General features: G+C 38.0%; 1 protein-coding gene across 4 annotated transcripts in view; it reads right to left on the bottom strand.

Annotated features, from left to right (window-relative positions):
* CDK14 (cyclin-dependent kinase 14) overlaps positions 1-22,116 on the bottom strand; it is a 506,888-nt gene that overhangs the window by 186,542 nt on the left and 298,230 nt on the right. For all 4 annotated transcript variants that reach the window (XM_006779192.1, XM_015558314.1, XM_006779193.2 and 1 more), the window contains one exon: positions 1,446-1,539. In XM_006779192.1, the coding sequence (XP_006779255.1) occupies positions 1,446-1,539 (94 nt within the window). The remainder of the gene's footprint in view (positions 1-1,445; positions 1,540-22,116) is intronic.

Below are 22,116 nucleotides of genomic sequence, written 5' to 3'. Positions count from 1 at the left end.
GTATCGGGCCTCTAGTATCAGATAGAATTGATTTCAAAACAAAGACTATAGTAAGAGTTAAAGAAGGACACTACATAATGATAAAGCAATCAATCCAACAAGAGACTATAACCCTTAGAAACATTTATACACCCAACATAGAAGTACCCAAATATATAAAGCAAATACTGATGGACATAAAGTGGGAGTTGGGCAGCAATACAGTCACAGGCGGGGACTTCAACATCCCATTGACATCAATGGATAGATCTTTCAGACAGAAAATCAACAGGGTATCTACTATGTGTCAGGCATAGTTCTAAAAGCACTTTCTGCATATTAGGTCAAATATTCCTAAAACTTATGAGGTAGGTGTTACCATCATCCTTCATTTCTCCCAGGGGAAAATGAAGGCTCAGAGAGCTAAGTCCCTTGCCCAAGGTAAGAGAGCAGGTGATTAAACCCAGATCATATAGCTCTAGGACACATTTCATGTTTATTTCTTGTATATTTTAAATTTCTAAACATTTTAAATTTTAGAATAGTTTTATAAAAGTTACAAAAAAGTAGTACAGAGAGTTCCTGTAGACCCCTCGCCAGCTTGCCCTGTGGTTAAAATCTGACATTACGATGGAACATTTGTCATAACTGAGAAATACACATTGGTATTAACTAAATTGCATGCTCTCCTTGGATTTCACTAGTTTTTTCACTAATGATCTTTTTCTGTTCCAGGATTCTGTCCAGGATACCACATCACATTAAGTTGTCATGCCTTTGTAGCCTCCTCTGGGCTGTGAGAGTTCCTCAGACTGTTCTTGTTTTTGATGATCTTGACAATTTTGAAGAGTACTAGCCAGGTATTGTGTAGAATGTCCCTCAGTCTGGGTGTGCGTGATCTGTTTTTCATGATTACTGCAGTCATGATTTTGTTGAAAGATCACAGAAGTGAAGTGTCGTTCTTAACACATTGTACTAAGGGTACGTGGTACCAACATGACTTCTCTTTGATGATGACAACCTTCAAGACCTGGCTGAGGTATGTTTCCCTGGTTTCTCTATTTCAAAGTTACTATCCTTTCCTCCCCTCCCTCTTTTCCTATGCTCCAATTTATGGGAAAAAGTTACTGATCAAAGCCCACATTTAAGTGGGCGAAGATGGGAGGGAGTTAAGAAGGGGGGGATATCTACATAAATTACTCACAATTTCTCATCAGAGCTCTCATTTTTACCCCCTATTCTATAGTACCTCTGATGGCCTGTCCGTTCTTACCATTTTGACACAGTATTAATGTGCAGTAGTGTAAAAACAAAATTATTAACTAATTTCTTACTTTTTCAAAAATCAAAAAATATGTTAGAATTGAATGTGACAACCAATAAATTTGTTTAAAATTATTTTCCACTACCACTAAGGAGTGAATTAAAAACCAATTTTTCTCAAAAGCATTCCATGAAGAACTTACCAGAAATATGCGTTCAAGTTGATCCTGAATGTCTTTCATTCCTGGAAAAGCAGCGACTCCTTGGATCATTTCAACAAAGATGCAACCAACTCCCCTAAAGAAAGGAGAAACAATTATTACAAAAACTTTGATATATTCTGCTTAGAAAAATAAATCTGGAGCTAGAATACCTACTCCTACAGAGGAAAAACAATGAAAAAATAACATCCTCAATAAGTACCAAGGACTGTGACACACACACACCTGGATCCCATAACTTTCCTTCCCCGCTCTGTCTACTGCCCTGAAAGGAATTTAAATAGATGCAATTATACTGGGCTCAGAAAAAGGTGGAAACCAATATAATCAAAAAACTTGGTGGCTCCACCTTACAGGATGCAGTCCAGAAATCCTTCCTTTAATATAGAAGCCACCACAGCCTTGTTCTAATATTCTTTTCCAACCCTATTTCACAAATTCATAATGTAGTTTTCTCTCTAGCTATCCAGGGCTCTAACACCTTTCCCTCAAAATTATCTGGGAAACTTTAAAATACTGCAAATGATCTAAACACAAACCCCAGGGATTCTGTTTCAATCAGTCACTGACTCAGGCTGCTCAAGCAATTTAAGGCAACTACACTGAGGCTCTCTAAGCCAGACTGATAGGCCCATGAGTCAAGCAAATCTCTGTACAACTTGGCTCAAACTGCTGCTCTACCCAGGACTTCCCCCTTCTTCATCTATTTGCTCTTGACATGTGAATCCAACCCAGCTTCTATACTGTGATGTAAACGCCTACTCTTCCACGAAGTCTTCCTCTAACATTTCAGCAAACAGAATAGCTTTCTTTATGAGTTTATTTTTGGAGCTGTTACTCAATATATATTGAACATCTACTATGGTCCACTTCCTCCTAGCTACCCTGCCATGCTCACACTTCTAGCAAAGCAGTCCAGCAGGGTATCAGGAGACCTTGCCCCCCAGACAACAGCTTGCACCTAAGCAGCAGGAACAACCAATCAATAGTATAGGCAGGGAGCCAACAGAATACTGCTGCTGGGACTTTGGAGACCAAGTCACTTGGGGGCAGAACAAAAAGAAACTACCATACGTAGATGAGTTAAGTCCCATCAGTGGCAGAGAACTAGCAATAGCCACCTTCCTAGAGGTGACGTCCCCTGAATTGACCTGGTTCCTGCCTTCCTAAGTCCTGGATGTTCAGGCAATGCAGTGTTTGTGCTAAATCTCTTTACCTTCTAGCAATTCTCCAGGATATTTTTTTAATGGCTCTACATTGAATGAATTTGTTTCCTGACAGTGTCCTAATAAAATCATGAACATATTAGGTTACTTCTTTAATTGCTGCACTCCTATTCCATTTAGGGTGAGCAAACCCTTGTGTCAGATCCGCTAGAGCAGCGATTCTCAACCTGTGGTTCGCCAACCTGTGGGTCGCAACCCCTTTGGGGGTTGAACGACCCTTTCACAGGGGTCACCTAAGACCATCAGAAAACACATATATAATTATATATTGTTTTTGTGATTAATCACTATGCTTTAATTATGTTCAATTTGTAACAATGAAAATACATCCTGCATATCAGATATTTACATTATGATTCATAACAGTAGCAAAATTACAGTTAGGAAGTAGCAACAGAAATAATTTTATGGTTGGGGATCACCACAATACAAGGAACTGTATTAAAGGGTTGCAGTATTAGGAAGGTTGAGAACCACTGCTTTAGAGGTTAAAGACTTCTCTATAGCTGCTCCAGTTGCTATCACAAGTCTATATAAGCAGTGTTTTGAATTAAAGGAGTAATTTACAGAAATCTCTTCTCTATTATACCACATACTTTCTATCTAAATTAAACACCAACAATATGTAAAGTCAAAATGATAAGTACAAATGCTACTTTATATAAAAAAATAATTCAAGAAGTAAAGAATTAATTTCAGAAATCAATGAGCTAGGCAGATGGGTTTTAACATTTTTCACTTAAGATTTGAGAGACAAAATAGAAATCAAAATCATTTTATTAACACATTAAAATGCAATTTTATTCGTATAAATATTGGGTTTTAGATGTCCAGTTAGGTGTAGGATTTCAACTTGGTCACTTTAAAAATTTTCATTTGATGAATTCATTTGTAAGACTACTTAACCTATATTTTTATTGCCTTCGTATTTAACAAAAACTATCTTGGATCTTAAATAGCTACCTACACCTTCCTTTTTTAAAGATTCAGAACCTACCCGCTATTCTCCACCTTTTGGCCTTGGTCTTTCCCACCACAAGCTCCAACTCTGAGTGCGAAGACCTCAGTAGAAGGCAAGCCTCTCCCGCTGTCTATCCTGCTAAGCTGGCTGGTGATGTAACCATTACACGGTCAGGACTCCTTCCAGAAATTATTTTACCACTACTTGGGCTTAGTCTATATCATCTCCATAATATGATATTTAGAGCAATTAAAAGACAAATCTATGCTGTAATTCCACTTGGTTGGAAGGTAATGATATAACACACCTGTAGGCTCTTATCTGCTCAGCTAGTGAAGGGACTAGAATTCTCATTTCTAATGGACGTTTCTGAGGACATCACTTTTCAAAGCTGCCTTAGGGTACACTAATAAAGCTGAGGGAATGATTTAAAGGATATATAAAAGAAAGAGATAGGAAGCTCAAGAAAATTAGAAAGTAGAAATATAAAACATATCAACATATTAACATAGCAGACTACTTTATTACAGGAGCTGCCTTACTGCCTTCAATTTAATATGAAGGAACTATTACCTGCTTTCCACTTATTCCTTCCCACAGTGAATTAGCCCTGCAATCCCTCTCTTGATGTATTAAGGTGACTGCCTTTAGTAGTTTACTTAGAAAGAATGCATCCACGCTTGTTCTATACTTATGATATATAAACTTATTTCAGCAGGTCCCTTTAATTTGTCACTTCTTTTGACAATTTGAGTAATTACATAATTATCAGCCTGTTAGTCTACATTTTTTCAAGAATAAGAACTGGTCACAAAGCTTACTGGTCACACGGGATTCAGTGTGTTTAAATTCTTATTTTAGGGTTAATTACCTGGCAAGGTAATATATAAGCATCCATACATGCTTATATCTTTCAAGTCTCAAAACTCCTGAATTTAATTTATGCCACAGATGTATAAATAGTTTATCACAATTAAGCTGAATTGATAATTTTAATTATGAGCAAAGATGGACTATTCTTTAAGCCTGAAGGTCATACAGTTTTGGAGTTCTTACTTTGACAAAGAGTACAAAATTATGAGTAAAAAATTGGGTACAAAAGTGAATTTAGAAGCCTGGCCGGGTAGTTCAGTTGGTTAGAGCATTGTTCCACCATGCCAAGGTTGTAGGTTCGATCCCTACTCAGGGTACATACAAGAAGCAACTAATCAATGGTAAGTAAATAAGTGAAAAAATAAATTGATCTCTCCCTCTCTCTAGTCTCTCTCTCCTTCCTCTCTAAAATCAATAAATAAATTTTTTTTAAAAGAAAGTGAATTTAGAATGAGAAAACAAATCAAAAAAAGTCATACAAATTTTAATCTACAGAGGAATCAGATTTTTAAATATCTTGAGCTTTTTTCTTCTTTAAAACCAAGAGTGAAGACGGAAGAGAGTGAAGACCCCACAGGCTCTCTAATTTCTGTCACAGCTTTTATCCGCAGGACTTCCTCTTTCCAGCCATGCTGCTCTGCTGTCCCTCCTAAAACACCCAACACTCCTTCCCATGTCAGCATCTGTGCTTGAGTTGTTCCCTCTGCCCAGAGCGCATGTCCCCTCATACTGTGCATGGATAATTGCTCCTTGTTATTCAGGGATCAGCTCAAATGGCTCCATCGAGATATGACCTTCTTAACCACCATATGTAAGGCAGGTTCCTCTTGCTGCCCAGACCCCATGTCTCACCTTCCTTCCCCTAGTTTGTTTTCTTCACACCACTTAAAGGATGTTCGCTTCTCTTTGCTTTTCGGGAGTGTGTCTCCTCTAGATGAAAGACCCAAAAGACAAGGGACAAGGTTGTGGCCATCAGCTTGTCTTCAAGGCACAGGGAAGTGTCAGGCATATAGTAAGGGCTCAAATATATTTGTTGAATGAATGAATCAAAAGCAGTGCAACACTCCCTCCACTGTCACTTTCTCAACTACCAAGAGAGAGCTGAACTTAGGGACTGTCTCCAAGGAGGCTTGTATGGAAGAAGGGATGGGGGTGGATAGTCGCCTTACAAATGGGTGAAAGCTGGTTAACAGTACTTTGACCATGTGAACAAGGCTAATGTTATCAGTGATAGGTCATGTGGCTAGCACGTGCCTTTGATAGAACGTGGTGATGAGGTCACTTCAACTCTGTAGTCTTCCTCCTCCCCCAAACATTAGTTGACTACAAATTAAGGGAAATTCTACAAAATACCTGAATAGTACTCCTCAAAACTATCAAGGTCATGAAAAGCAAGGACAATCTGAGACACTACCATAACCATAGGAGGCTAAGGACACAGGACTACTACATATAATGTGGCATCCTGAATGGGATCTTAAAACAGAAAAAGGAAATTCGGAAAAAAAAAACACAGTAAAATAAAAGTAAAGTTATTATTAGCAATGTACTATTGTGGGTTCCTTAGGTGGGACAAATGTACCACAGGTAAGATATTAAAAATAGAGGAAACCAGGTAAGAAGTATATAGAAACTCTCTATGGCCTGCAAGTTTTCTATAAGTCTATTCTTAAATCAAAGGTTTATTTTTTACAAAAGGCAAAATGAAGGACAGCATCTCCTTGGGACAGGATATAGAATGAGTCATTAAGTAGAAGAGCCACAGCATTTTGAGTTTTCCCCAAACGAGAAAAAAAGAAGCCCCTGTGCATTTTGATGAAGTTTTTCTTAAAAGCAACATGAGCCATCTAGACCTGCAGGCTAGAAGGTAAAATATCAGTTAAAGTTAACCTTAAATAACTTGGGCAGCAAACTACTTAAAGAGTTGGTTTGATATAAAGGTAGTTGAAAATAGACATATACAATCTATGGCAAAGGAATTCAAGATGAAAAAATTGATCTAAACGATTAAATTTCAGGCAACAGGGGGAGTGTGGAATGCAGAGAAAGAATGGAATTCCCAGGGAAGGGGCAAGAACTTTTCTCCTTCAGAGTAGGGTACAGCGAGTTCAATGTCACTTCTCTGGGAAGGCTTCCTGATCTCTCAGACTGGATGGATTAGGTCATGCCCTAATTCCATGCTTCTCATGGTACTTCCTAAAACTGTAATTTATTAATTTGTAAATGTATTAGCCACTATCATCTTTCTCAGAACACTGGTTTGGTCTTTTAGTTTTAAAGACAAAGTTCAAATGAGCCAGAGCCAAGGGGTTATACCAATACAGCAGTCCTCCCAGACCTGGATGAAACAGGGTCACTATGGTCACCAGCTAAGATGCATTGTAATCCACCTATACACTAACTACCTGTGTGGTAAAGTCCTCCTGGGATGTTACAGTGCAGGACAATTTTATATCTTGCAACTAAAATAGGGATTACTTAAATCCATCAACTCCCCACTCAAATAATTTCAGCATTTGACACATGCCGTTTCAAGCTGAGTACACTCAATTTTCTCATAAAGACATTGCTATTACAAGATGCTAATTAACCCAAAAATGATTATCCCACATGAAGCATAAAATAGGACTGAGAGATTATTATTACCATTATTATTATTATTTAATCCTCACCCAAGGATATTTTTTTCCCATTCATTTTTAGAGAGAGGGAAAGATAGAGAGAAACATCAATGTGAGAGAAACACATCTATTGGTTGCCTCCTACACGAGCCCTGACTAGGGCCCGGACAAGAAAGGAGCCTGCAACTGAGGTACAGACCCTTGACCGGAATCGAACCCAGGACCTTTAGGTCTGCAGGATGACGCTCAATTCATTGAGCCAAACTGACTAGAGACAGAGAGATTATTATTTATGTAAACTACATTAATCTTATTTTGGTCATCAAAAAAATAAAACATTATTTTCCTTCTTCCCTAATTTTCAGGGTAACAGTTTGGTAAGACTTTAATATTTTTTATTTCTTTATTTTATTTCTTTTCTAAGACGTTAGTGTTTTAAAATACGGTTCAATTAAAATCTCAAAAAACAAAAAAAGAAAACCTCTCCTAGATTTTAGTATCTGATTTCATCTATTTGTTAACAAAGGCTTGAGATTCCTCAGGGCAGAGAGGGACAGGTTCACTCTCAAGTGTTAGCCCTGCACCACAGAGCCTGGATCATGACACAGGACAGCCTGTGCATCTGAGTTTGTACAGAGAGGATACGAGCCAGCCAGCTCCCACTCTCACCACGAGAGAGACCCGCCTGCCCCTTCTCATTCCAACCTGCCTAACTAAAAGTTATGAGGCCTCTACTCAAGTTCAGAGAATCAGAAAGAGGGCTGTAGCTGAAGAGAGTGTCAAGCTGCTTCTGATAGGAGGACAGATGAACAGAACAGGACTCTCTGCAGGTTTTGCCTTCCTCTCTTTCAACATTATGCTGACACCAGAAATTCCTCAAAGCCTGTGTGCTCATTGTGAAAAAAGAAAAAGCACCTGAAGTAGCTCTTGTCACTCTTTAATGTGGTTACCCATCACGTGGGGGGTCTGGTTAGAATGAGGGTTCACTGCCCATCACGTGGGGGGTCTGGTTAGAATGAAGGTTCACTGCCCATCACATGGGGGCCTGGTTAGAATGAGGGTTCACTGCCCATCACATGGGGGCCTGGTTAGAATGTTCACTGCCCATCACATGGGGGCCTGGTTAGAATGAGGGTTCACTGCCCATCCCATGGGGGCCTGGTTAGAATGTTCACTGCCCATCACATGGGGTCTGGTTACAATGAGGGTTTTGACTGACTAGGCTGAGATCCCGCATCTCTAACAAGCGAATGCTCACGCTGCTGGTTCCAAGACGAGAAACCCACAAGCAAGAATTGAAAGGAATCTAGGTAATTCTGTTTTGAAAGGAGTTTTATAACTTGGACTACTTCTCTGGATATAGATTCAGGCTCCAGTCAAAGGAATAACAAAGACAGTAGACTAGTGAAATAAATTAGATTAAATGCTAAACCCAACCTGAACTTCACACACAGGAATGCAATAGTAATTCAGAAAGGTTCCTCGTTAATTAACCTAATAGGTAATTTTATTTAGCCATGCTTCACTGAAATAAACCATTATGCAATTAAAGCTAGTGTGATTTGATGTTCCAAGACTGCCATTAATTTATCTCACTTCTTTCTGTGGAAATGTATATATTTGTAAGATAGGCCATGGTTTTGTTCCCTAGGAGGTTAGCTTCTAAAAGATCAAAAAAATTTTTTTTTTGCTATAACGTATAAAAAAATGTATTACACATAACAGATGTGATATTTTCAAGTTGGCATTTGCAGAATTTGAAAAGTGAAAGATTAAAAAATTACATTCCACATGCCCTTGGTGACTACTGAAGGGGCTGAATTGATTAAACTGTCACTCATCATTTACTGTGGTTAGCGCTCCATTAGGCTCAGATAGGCACAATATATCTTAGTCAAATACTTCTCTGGAGTACTTAGTTCTCAAGGAATAAAAACCAAACCAAAGCAACCCTAGATTGTGGGTAAAAGCCTATCTCAGAAAACACTCAACTCAAAAAAATAGACTTGCTATATAATGGGACACTCTAAGATTTATTTTTCAAATGGTGAGACAAAATTACATCTTCAAGAAGGTACACTTATAAGTTAAGCATATCAGAACAAAAATTAAATAAAAGCAAAGAATGAAGTTCAGGCAGCTAATGTAGTTCTGTAAGGCCAAGGCCCAGGGTGGCCGGCTGTTGACTTGTTGACTTGGGAGTAGGTACCAGTGTTGACATCTAAAATAAGACTTCTGAGAGGTCTCAAGAATCCAACCATCTTAAAGTACTAACCAGCATTAATGCTTATGTTACAATGGTAATTCTTGCTCACACATTTTAATATACTTCTATCTATCTATCTATCTATCTATCTATCTATCTATCTATCATCTATCTATCTATCTAATATACATGTTTCAGTGTACATATATTTTAGTACATATAAATTTGTGTGTATATGTAATATTTGTGTATATACACACACATATAATTTTTTTAATCAAGTGGCAAACCTATATTTTTGCATTCTGGTCCAGCTACTTAAGCTGGAAACACAGGAATCATCCAAAACCCCTGCCTTTCCCTTTATTCAGTCATGAAGTTCTCATATCCCAACTATTTGTAAAAATCCCTCTGTTATGGTCTCGAACCATTCCCCCCTTCCTTCGTTTTTCTCTACCTGCTTCTTAAACCATGTCCCTTTTCCTACCCACAAGTCTCAGCTATTTCACCTCGTGGTGGGATATTTTATCCACGGCATGGCCTTTATGGCCTTCAACCCCAGCCTTGTCAACTTGGAAAGATGGCTTTGGCAAGTCAGTCCAAGTAATTGCCACTTGGTGAAACCTTCTGTGACCACCCTCCCTCCGCCCCCGGCCCCGCTGCCCCCCGCTTCTCCTCAACAATCCACCAAGGATAAACTTACCACTGTCGCCTCTAAGCCACCACTGTACCAACTGTATACCTGTGTTATAGCTATCACAGTCTTTCCCTCTGACCTTGAAGGCATGAACGGGTCTTTCTCACCTCTATAAGCCCCAGGACCTGGCCCAGTGCCTGGTGCAAAATAGATGTTCAATAAATATCTTTAAAAATGAATGAATGTACTGCATAAACTAGTCTGAGCAGTATATACACGAAACTGCAATAGAGAAACTGGATGTAGAGCTAATATCATATAAAATGAAACATTAAAATAAAAGAAAAAAGAAAAAAAAATGAGTTCAATAATATCACCAAAATATCTAAACCCTAATGTGATTTATAAGTCACTCTGAGAATTCCAGCAGTCTCCATGGCAACCTCCGGTCCAGCAGTACAATTTACTCAAATGGTAAAATTTAGAGGTAGAGGAATATTTAGAGAATGTTTAAGACAATGTTTTGACTTTCACATCTACGGACACTGTATTACATGTTTAAATGTCTTCCTTTCAGTCCCAGGACCTGAAACCGTGACTCTGAAGCCAGGGCCAATGAGCCCTTCATTATGCCACCTGCCTCCCCAGTGACAACCAAGTGGCTTTATCTGGTCAGATCACAAAGAAGAAAGAGAAATGGCCAATTTGTTCATGTTCCTGGTCACATAAATGCTAAGGATAAAGATAATACCAAAATCAAGTCTCAAAATTCAGGTTTGGGCAGGCAATAAAACTACCTTTAAAACTGAAGTCTATCACCATTGCTACTATACTGAAAATAAGATGATTTTCTATTTTAAAAATACTTGAAAATTCAAAACAGGCTCCCACAGATAATCCTAGAGATAAAGTATTAAAATAACAGCCCCAGATTATATAGATAACTGAGAATATTCGGACTAGAAATATCCAGAAACTAGGCACACACACAAAAAAATGTAAATAGGAAAGGTCCTTACTGAAGACTACTATAAGTAAACAATGTAAAACTCAAAGTATTGCATTCAATAGCAGAGAAATATTATTTCTTATACAATGGAGTAAGAAAGGAAGAGAGAAGTCCCGTTTGATTAGTCATTTAAAATGCTACCAGTGAAAGCACTTCTCCAAGGAATAACTGAAGACCAGTCAGGACAAGAAAAAAGCATTAATAAGCCTTGTGCATCTTTAATTTCTGTTTATATGACAGCCGATGCAGAACATAGGAAGTCATATTATAAGATTTCTCCCTGCAAAAGTTATTAATCCTCCTGCATTAGTGGAGAAAGGGGAAAAAAATTATTCACGGGTAATTATGTTAAATATCAAAGCAAATGACACATTCAAACAATCTTTCTAGAGAAATTATATCTAACATGAAGAGAATAACTGCTGAGAGAATATTTGACAGTGAAATATTTGACAACCATCTGATATCTTAGTAAATATATGGAAGACCTGAAGACAAAAACCTTCCCATTATAAATCCTCATTGTCCATTTTTCATTATCCATTTCTTTTTTGGTGGAGTTTGTGGGCTTTTTAAAATATTCTCAAAGGCTTGCCCTGGAATATGGCTGTGTAGACTAGACATTGTGCATAGACTACAAAATGAATGATGTCCCCTGGAGTTGTGTGATGCAATGACACTAGTGAGTGGTAATTGAGAATAGGGACCAGGTCTTTTTATGGCTGACCCTCTGTAAAGTCTGTAAGATTTTGTTGAATGAATGAATGAATGAATGAATGAATGAAGATGCTCATATTGTGTACTGTAAGAGAGATCTTTGTGGAAAGGGGGCTGCCCTGGGACTCCAGGGGTGTTTCTTTTCTTTGCTATCACCAACCAGCTAGTTAGTGTGTGCAACATAAGGAAGCACTTTCAGAATTTGGGGTGGTGTTATAAAATGGCCATGAAACAATTAAAAAATTATGAATTTATTTCACTGGTTACTAAAATTCTGAAATAACTGAATATGCTAGGATGAAATATGATAAAGTTTTTAAATTTGTTGACTTTACATCAGGCCATGAATATATTGTTTCAGAAGCAAGCATGGAAAAGCTAGCAATCAAGGAAGAACCATTACATCATCGATGAGAAAGAATACAAAATCCTTCCCAAGTTTCTATACAAAAGACAATTATATATAAACATCTCATTATTGGAATCTGTCTCACATGGAAATACAGAGAAACATAAAATGCTGTATAACAAAAAATAAACAACCCACATGTGAATAGGAAAACAGATTCTGTCCTTAGTAATTTAATAAGTGGCTATCACACACTATGATTAAGTTTTGTTTTATTTTTTTAATGGAATTTAGCAGGCTATTTCTTAGCCACTCATAGGTTACTTTAGTTAAGTTTGACTTTAATCCTTTTTCAATTATTGTATTATTTATTTTCCCCCTTAATGGCATATTTTACCAATAGGAATCTAGGGACACTACGTTTGAAGAGTAAAACTAAAAAGCAACCAACCAAACAAATATCTAAGTTTATCAATCATATAATGTAGCATCTAAAATCAAGAAACCTACTAGGTGTACTTTAAGTTATATTAATTCATACAGCAGAGTATCAGCAAATAAAAGTGTGTTTCTTAATTAAAATACACTTCAGATAATGCAGTGTCCTGAGGAATCAATTCACAAATGGCACGAAAGCACAGGAGTCCCCACTTCCGACCTTCAATGAACAGTATGAAGTAGACACTGAAATCCCTCTACTAAATATAGTCACACAATAATGGTTAGCCAAGCTCCCAGTTTCTCTCCAATCACATTTCCATTCAATCCTATCTTTCCTGTGCATGTAAGTTAAGAGTCTACCTTTTTACCTTCATTGGATTAGAGACTTTATATTGACTGGAATATTTGTTGAAAGAGTTTCACTAATTGCTTCTGCTAGTTTTAATAGCAAGCTTATGTTAGATTCACACATACCATTGATCAAAAGGCTTACTTCCTACGATCAATTCTTAGGAACTATCACTCCATAGTCTATTCCCTTTCATCGCTAGCTCATCAGAAAGCATATGGCTTTTTTTTCCAAGTTCCCTCCGCCCCCATAAATAAGATGTCATTATTTCACTAACACTAGGATTTCAAATTTTCACCAGCACACTAAGAGGTGGGCAGTCAAGAGGCTCCTACCTGCATTGTGCTGTTTGAGCGGCTTCCATCCCTCAGCACCTGCTGTTCAACTCTGTTTCCGAGCAAAAGCACACCTTTCTACAGGACAAGGCCCTTAGTAATCAACGGTCCATAGTTAAAGCCTCAAATATTAAATTATCAACAAGAGCAGGACGTGTAGTAAAATGTGCATAAGCTCACCCTCGCTCCCTAAAGTGACTAAAGCAGCAGGTATGTGCTCATCTATACTGAGTGAATCCCTCCGCTGGACTGTACCGCGTATTGCTAGAAATAATGAAATTCTCCGATAGGACCGAATTATTCTCAGAAGTGGAAATAGCACTGATCTGGAAGCTTTTGTGTGTGTTGTTGTTGTTTTTTTAATGCAGAACTTCTTTGATTAAACGCAGAAATGTATAGGTAAGTCTTCACCTTTTTGATCATGTATATACTTTGTGATTTCAATGGAAGCTCTTAATGATTTGCATGTTTGGCTTTTTTCTTTTTTCTTTTGCGTGCTCATTTTAATGTGGGGTCATCAAACTTTCTAGAACGCCCCTCACAACTCTCCCCCAAATCTTGGAACTATTATGAGGTGGGTGTGTGTGTCTGTGTGTCCACAATGGTGTACAGAGGACGTGGGCGCCCCCTCCAGGTTGCTCTCTGCAGTTTTACTTCCTCTTCAGAGCGGTCCTATGGTGTGGACAGGATGGGTGATGCTACCATTTTGTATTGAAAATAACCTAAAGCCTAAAAAAGCTATATAATTAATTTTTTTTGGAATAAAGAAATTTTAGAATATTCAGTTATTTTGAACCACAATTATGAATCTGTGATGTGTATATGGTGTGGGTGAGGTACAGCTGAAATAATCTTACACTGACAGGCTCAGTAAATCTGATTATAAATTTTAATTTTAGCCGTAGACTGGCCGAAAGAAAGAAAGAATTACAATAAAAGAAAGTACTGAACAGAGAAAACGGGAAACAGTGAAAAGTTTTTAAATTCAAGGCCTAGCTTCTAAGGAGGCAATGACTGGCTTTTCATTTGTTTCATGCGTGTATTAAAAAAAGTCTTGGTTGTATAAAAAAACGAAAAGGTATTTTTTTTGAGTATGTAGGCTTCTCATTTTGCTGTCGCCCAGATTGGTATTTAAGTATATGGATTAAAAACTTAGTCTGTACTTCAAAATAAAAATAAAAATTTTAAGCAAGAATAAATAGATGAGAATGAAAGATACCCTTTTTTCAGAAGATGTGGATGAAAGTGTGACAATCTCAGGAGACCATAGGTTAGTTATACCTTCAAGATATAGTCAGAGTATTTACCTACAAAAACTCAAAAAGGCTCAGGGCTTGGACATGCAGGTTCTAGAAAGTGTGCAGGTGAATCAGACAACTGGAAATAGGGTGGAAGATTGAGTTTGTACAAGCAATCCATCCATAGTCTTCTCTGACTATCTCCCACCCCAACCAGGCAGCAGGACACCAAGTGTTTATTTATTCTCTGAATAAATTAAATCCATAAGACCTCAAATTGAGAATAAAGGGTGAGAGCAGGCTGAGGCACAGAGCTGAAGAAGAGAAATGGAGTGAAAATATATTTCTTGACCTGTGTGACTATCAGCTCCCCTCCCCCATCCTGCTTTGAGGAAGTCAGCTGCCAGGAAGCAGCACCTGAGAAACAAAGGCCTCAGGCACTGACATCTGAGTCTCCCAATGAAGAGGGCAGCTTTTCCTGAACAAAATATAATGAACTGAGAAGTCAGTAGTGCTCCCTAAGCACACAGATTCAGTTCCTCATTTATAACGTAAATAGACAGCCAAGCATCTCTGCATCCCACAGTTGAAGAAGGCTTCCAACAGAAACCAGACAAAAAGAAAGCAGAGGTGATATATATGACAACTGCAATTTTGAAAAAAAAAAGAATGAAAGGTTTAGAAGATAAAAAGTGATAAAATAAGAGAGTAAAAAAAGGTTTTAAAAACAGAAGATCGATACAGAAGCTTAAATAGCAAACTATTACAAATTTTCCAAAAAGCAAAGACAGTAGGAGGAAAGAAATCATTAAAAAAGAAATTCAAGAAAATTTCTAAGAACTGAAACATATGTCTTTATATCAAAAGGAACCTACCCAGCACCAATAGAAAAAGACACACCCCCAACTGAAATATGAAATACTCTACAGAGAGAAAGTATGAGGGGCACACAAATAGCTGCAAATCAGAATGGAATCAGACTTCTTAGCAGCAATGCTAACGCTCCGAAGAAATTAAGCAAAGCCTAATGATATACTCAGAATGAAATTTTATCAGTCACATGTGGGAGCAGAATAAAGACATTTTCAGAAAACGAAGAACTTGAAAACTGTATCTTTAATGCATTCTTTCTTGTAAAACTAAAGGAAGACTGGAATCCAGGAATAGGGAATCTATAATCAGGAAAGGTCTGGAAGGAGAAGTAATCCAACCCAGAACAGACTAATGAAGTGACTACCTCCAGAAGTGTGAGGGAACCAATAAGACATCGAAACCCTAAAAGGCTAGCAACAGCAGAAAGCATTACCTCCCTTAGAACTAAAAGCCATTATTCCTCCTAGTTATGAAAAAGGTCAAGTGTTACTGAAATCTATTGATAGCAAGAGCCATGGAAGAGGGACTTCCCCACAGAAGTTGTAGTCAGCCATTTACAGAAATATGGGCTAAAGTAGGGAAGAGCCGAAACCGGTTTGGCTCAGTGGATAGAGGGTCGGCCTGCGGACTGAAAGGTCCCAGGGTCAATTCCGTCAAGGGCATGTACCTGGGTTGCGGGCACATCCCCAGTGGGAGATGTGCAGGAGGCAGCTGATCGATGTCTCTCTCTCATCAATGTTTCTAAATCTCTATCTCTCTCCCTTCCTCTCTGTAAAAAATCAATAAAATATATTAAAAAAAATAAAGTAGGGAAGAATTAGGAAAGAATATCTCATCTCCCTCTCCTCTCACTTGTCCATTGCCTGAACCCAATTGGAATTGTAGCCAAGACAGCTTGGAAGATATATTCCCTAGGGGCTGGCCAACCAGAACACAGGGCAGAGCAGAAGAGGGTAGAGAACAGATTTGAAGAGAAACAGAGAATAACACACTTAGACCAATAACCACAGGAGAGGGGCAAATAGAAATCCCAAAAAGACAGATGTTCTTGCTAAATTTAGCAAGACATCAGAGCTGAGAGAGAAAAGTCCCAAGGAAAACGTTGAGGGAGGGAGGTGTCAAAAAATTTAAATGGGATTGATAGATTTGTTGATGTGTTTGAGCATTTGGAAGTTTTTGTCATATGGAATTGACATATCCTTCATATCTATAAATAATTAAGAATAAGAACAAAGACAACTAAACTAATACAAATCAGAGACAATTATAAAATTCAGGAAGAACACAAGGTTATACAAGAAAGAATACATATCATAAATACCTCTTGACTTAACCAGGAATATTTACATATCAATGTTTCGAAATGTGATAGACTCTATAATGGGAGAATGAGATGAAGATGGGGATTGTTGATGAAAGAAAATTAAACCTCTATCATAACATCTACCTAGTAGATAATGTCTAAAATAATCTATAATAATAAAAGCAAAATATGCTAATTAGACCAGGTGTCCTTCCAGACAACCTCTGGTTGCGAGGGAAGCCAGGTTCCGGGTGCCAGAGGTTCCGGGTGCCAGAGGGAAGCTGGTGCCAGCAGCCAGGGGAAGGAAGGCCTACTCTTCCATGAATTTGGTGCATCGGGCCTCTAGTAAATCCATAAATAGCAATATAAACAATTATTGAAGACATATAGAGGTAGACAATAAAAGAGTTGAAAGCAGTTGCTTCTGGGAAATTAGAGGGTGAATATGGGTAAAGCAGGAGATTACTGGTTTTGCTAGTACCTACCGTTGTGGCAGCTATTAGCTATTAGTTATTCCCGCTACAGGTTTCAGAAACTAAAGACAAGGATAGCTAACAGATTTGGTCAACGAAGGTCACACAGGGAAGGAGGGGCAGAGATAGAACTTAATTTAGGCTTTTAATGTGTTCTCTACTACAAGATTGCCTCTCCTTTACAGAGCAAACCACTGCTAGTTACTTGACCAGAAAACTGATTTCTACATGAATAAACACACACTTCAAACATAAAAGGTGCCAGCATACATCCAATATTCCCTAAACTGAGCACTGACTTATGTATTTTCAAATTACACACACACACACACACACACACACACACACACGACATCCTCAGCCAAAATCTCTAATTCTCTAGACATAAATGGTATGTTAATTTTCCTGAAATCAGATATAGTAGCTTCTATTTCTTCTATATGTCCTATAGCACCCTTGGAGCTATATAGGCACCCTTGGTTTAATTGTGCTTGGTTTTTTTTGCACTTCACAGATGTTGCATTTTTTACAAATTGAAGGCAAGACCCTCCAACCATCAAAAAGTTTACAACTCACATTATTGCAATACTTGCTTTATTGTGGTGGTTTGGAACTGAACCTGCAATATCTCTGAGGTATGCCTATACTCCAATAAAAATGCAATAAATTTTGCTTGGCTGATATACTAAGAACTAATAAGAACACTATTCTCAACATTTGTGGAGTATTATGTTTCTTAAAGAATTTCACATTTAACCATCTCTTGCTAGTTTCATAAACCAGTGAAGCTGCTGAGTACACTATGGGTTATATTAACATCATGAAATTTAGTCACTGTGATTTAAAAATCACCGCCCCCCCCAAAAAAAAACCACAAAACAATTTGTGGGTTCCAATTACTTTGCCAATTCTGGTAAAAATAAGAGAATTTTTAATTAAAAAAATACTTAGTAGTGAAGACTACATATAATGCCCCATTTTGTATATTATTATTCAGCTAACTTATCACTAAAAAATGACCAAACACATCCAGTGAAAACACACATACACTCTCTCTCTCACAAACACACATTGATAGACAACATGAGATGTAAAAACCATAACCATGTTAGCCTTTTGATAGGAAAATAGGACTGGTTCCCTTCAACACTCCAAAGCCATTGCTAAATTCAGCACTTTGGTAGCCACTCAATAATGTTATAATAATCTAATATCAGAGAATTGTGCTTTTGGAGACAATTCGTTATTAATCAGTGTTACAGAAGTTTTCCACAAGAAATTTGACTTTGTAGCTAGCAGTCCTTCGGTGTAAATTAAGCACTCATATGCATTAAGTCTCTTCTCATTACTAGTATTTAACAAATTACTGCTCTAGTTCTTTATGAGAAAAAAGACCACATGTCACAGTTAAATCCCTGCTTTACACCTATTGTGCTGGCAGAATTACTATTAATTCTCAAAGGTATTCTGGAATGGATAATATACCAAATGGTGATCCTAATTTTAAGGGACTTAGATATAGTACGAGTGGATTCAGAAACTATGGCTGCCACAATGAGCTCAGCTTTCGACCACCTCAGTGCCCTTCTGACTGTAGCCTGTTCTTTCGTTAAGGCCCACGGCATGTCAGTGACCACACGGACAAGTCACCTGGATCATGTACTGCCTGAGCAGCTCTTACTGTTACTTTAGACAGTGACTAATTCAAATCCTCCTTGGTCTTCTGACCTGATTAACTATAAATGTGTACATAGTGTTAACAGATAGATAACTTTATGTGGCCAATGAACTCAAATTCTCATTCTTACTACATTCTTTTTTAAATAGACTCATTCATTTTAGTAGAAGTGATAAATGAGTAACGGTTAAGAGTTGGGGAAATGCATGCCAGCACAGAATTGGTCCCGTAAAATGTATTCTATCCAGAGATTCACGTCTTAAATTTATTGTAAAGAAACTCCTCCTTGATCGAAACTATAATACAGAATATTAAAGTAAGGGGAGGAAGGCAGTTCTCAAGGCTGTTGAGTGAGAGAGAAAGCCACAACCTTTATTTGAAGCACAAAAAGGATTCGGCATGACTCAGAGCATAATCTAAATTACAAAATAGGAATTTCACCGTATGATGTTTTGGAACAACTTTACTAGCAAAAGAAAGCCCAATTTCTTATAAATCATCTTACAAGATTACGTAATATGTTGGAAAGGAAAGGACTTGGAGTGTGTCAGCCCTTTGAACGTTGCCTCTGCTCACTATCTGACCTTATTTACTATCCACTATCCTACTAACTCTTCCTGGGTTTTGCTTTCTTCCACTGTATTATGGTATAACAGGTAAGTAATTAAAATGCATGAGAGCTTAGAACACAGTCTGTGTTCAATTAAAGTATCTATTATTGTTACTCTTACTAAGACTCAATTACTACTGTTACTCAATTACTCAAGACAGGGTTTCATGTAGAATAAGTTTATTTTCAGGATGGGGCGTAGAGTAGAATTTATCTATGATTTTCTCTATTAAAACACTTGTAAACAAATCCGAGTCCTCAAAAAACCTTATTTTACTATATAAATTTCCTGGGTTCAAGAGAGATCGTTAAGAATGACGCCAACTCTGTATGTTGCCAATCTGTATGGTGATTAGGCTTATTTAATAAAAAGTAATGCTAAATGGCCTTATAATACTCAATGAATAGGCAATCTCTTTCCTGATATATGCAAAATCAATTTTGATGCAGACATTTTTCTATATATCAGGATGGATATGGAAATTTTTTTCTAACCACCCAGCTGCTACAATGTTAAATAAATTAATTTTAATCTTAAATCAGAGATGTAATAGAGAGAGGGGTGATTTAATATGCAATCTCATTACATTTGACAGGCTTATTTATAAATGATTTGCCCCACATTTTGACAAGCATAGTTAATATGTTAATTAGCTTTTAAACAGATGATGAAAGGAAGAGATGACACGCTATCATTCTTCACACACCATGTTGGGGGAGCCCTGTCTTTGATACCATAAGGTAGTGCTATTACATAGTGTGGCCCCCAAAAGCACTGTGATCTCGATGAGATAATTATTTGTCAGCTACAGGTAACTTAGTCACCTTATGTTAAAAAGTAATCCCTTAAAAGAATCCCAACTGATCTTCTGCTTTAGAAAATAAATGCCCTCTAAACATACAGATGAGCTTCCATGAAGACTACAGAGCTAATTTAGAGCAATGACCTCCACAGCTAGAACCGAACTCTGACAAGGGAGGAACTAACTACAGGCATAGCTGCTTTCACATCTGCACTTCTCTTAATGGGGTTCCCGGCACTGGGTAAGCCTCTTTGGTTTAGAAGCTTGAAGATGATTTCCTACACCTTGACTTCCAAAGAGTTATAAAATCCAAGAATGAAGAGGAGTTAGACAGGAGACAATGTCCAATTTGATTCCTCTGCTTAAGGACTCCTTTCCAGAAGGAGACAACGGTATCAAACACTGTGTGTCTAGCTGAGTGCTCAAATCCCAAGGGATGTTCACACCCACCCCGGGGCTGGGGACCCAGAGCAGCAAATCATAACGGGGCGAGCTCTGATTCCCATTACTTGCTGCCAACGTTAATGCCTATGTGTCTTCATTAATATTTTATTGCCTGTGGTTATTTAAACAGAAAACTGGAAGATGTAACACTGTGTAGGCATCATTAGGCTTTAGTTACTACCCTCCTGCCCAGGATGGTAATGAACTGTAAAAATAGCCTGAGACAATTGCCACCTGCCTCCCTGCTATTGTCCATGGGTGAATATTTGCACTTCTCCTTGGTGCACCTGAGCCATGGCCCAATTATAGTCCCATTTCTAGGTCTTCACATACCCAGCGTCGATCTCATTTATTATGCAAATATTGGCACCCCGTGGACTTCTCCCTAACTGGAGAAATACCTGGCTTATAGGATAATAACACAACGGCTTTTAGAAAATGGCTTGGAATGAAATCAAATTCAGCATGACAGGCACGACATAGACGTAACTCAGATTTTAGGGCTTGGAAATGAAAAGCCAAGAAGCATAGGAAACGGCTCAAACATAATACATTGACTATTTGTTTTTGCCAATGATAATTGTTGTAGGCAGGCCAAAGGCATTTGGGGGTCTACTATTTTTTTAATTCTCACCCGAGGATACGTGTATTGATTTTAAAGGGAAAGGAGTGGGAGAAGGGGAGAGAGAGAAAAAGAGAGAGAGAAACAGCAACCGAATGCCTCCTATGCACACCTGGTCCAGGAACTGAACTGACAACCGAGGCACATGCTCTGACCGGAAACTGAGCCTGCAGCCTTCTTGATGTAGGGGAGGATGCTCCAACCAAATGAGCCACCCATCCCAGGTCTACTATTTTTTTTTTTTATCAGTTTTCCTCCCTTCCACTTTAAGTAGAAGTCTTATTCTTCTACTTCATTATGTATCTGGTTAAAGTAAATGGGCAGAAAGTGCCCAAGCCTTCTTCCTTAAGAGAATGAACACATATACGAAAAGAAAAATGTGTATGTGTGTATGGCAGTGGGGGGGGGAGGGGTGTTGGAGGGGAGGGAGGCAAAAACCGAAAATCAAATGCCAATTATCAGAAACAGACATGTCAGCAAGTCACAATCTATGTGGCTCTTTGTACTTGAAACAGCACTTTTAAAGGTTTGGGGGAAATTAGCCAATAGTGTATAAAAAACAGCCTCTCCTGTTTATGAGGGTAGAGTCTTAACTGAACTGCCAAGCACTAAGACAAAACTGGCCCCAAGCCACAAATATTTCCAAATTATATTCTATTAGCAGAGTCCTTAACTGACCCCACTGAAGGCAACCCACAATTTCCATACTTAAAAAATGGAGAAAACCACTCCATAACTCAAGAATATTAAGCAATGATTACTTGCATAGCCTACTCTCAGGAGGGAGGAAGGGAGTTAGAAAGTTAGTAATTGATATCTGATGAATCTTTGACCTTTATTTCTAATTTTTTACTCCATTACAACCAATGATCAAAATATCTATTG

Source organism: Myotis davidii, unplaced genomic scaffold, assembly GCF_000327345.1.
Source record: "Myotis davidii unplaced genomic scaffold, ASM32734v1 scaffold187, whole genome shotgun sequence".
In the NCBI taxonomy this organism is placed as follows: Eukaryota; Metazoa; Chordata; class Mammalia; order Chiroptera; family Vespertilionidae; genus Myotis; species Myotis davidii.
The sequence above is the reverse complement of the archived record's forward strand: the minus strand, read 5'-3'. Positions and strand labels throughout refer to the sequence as shown.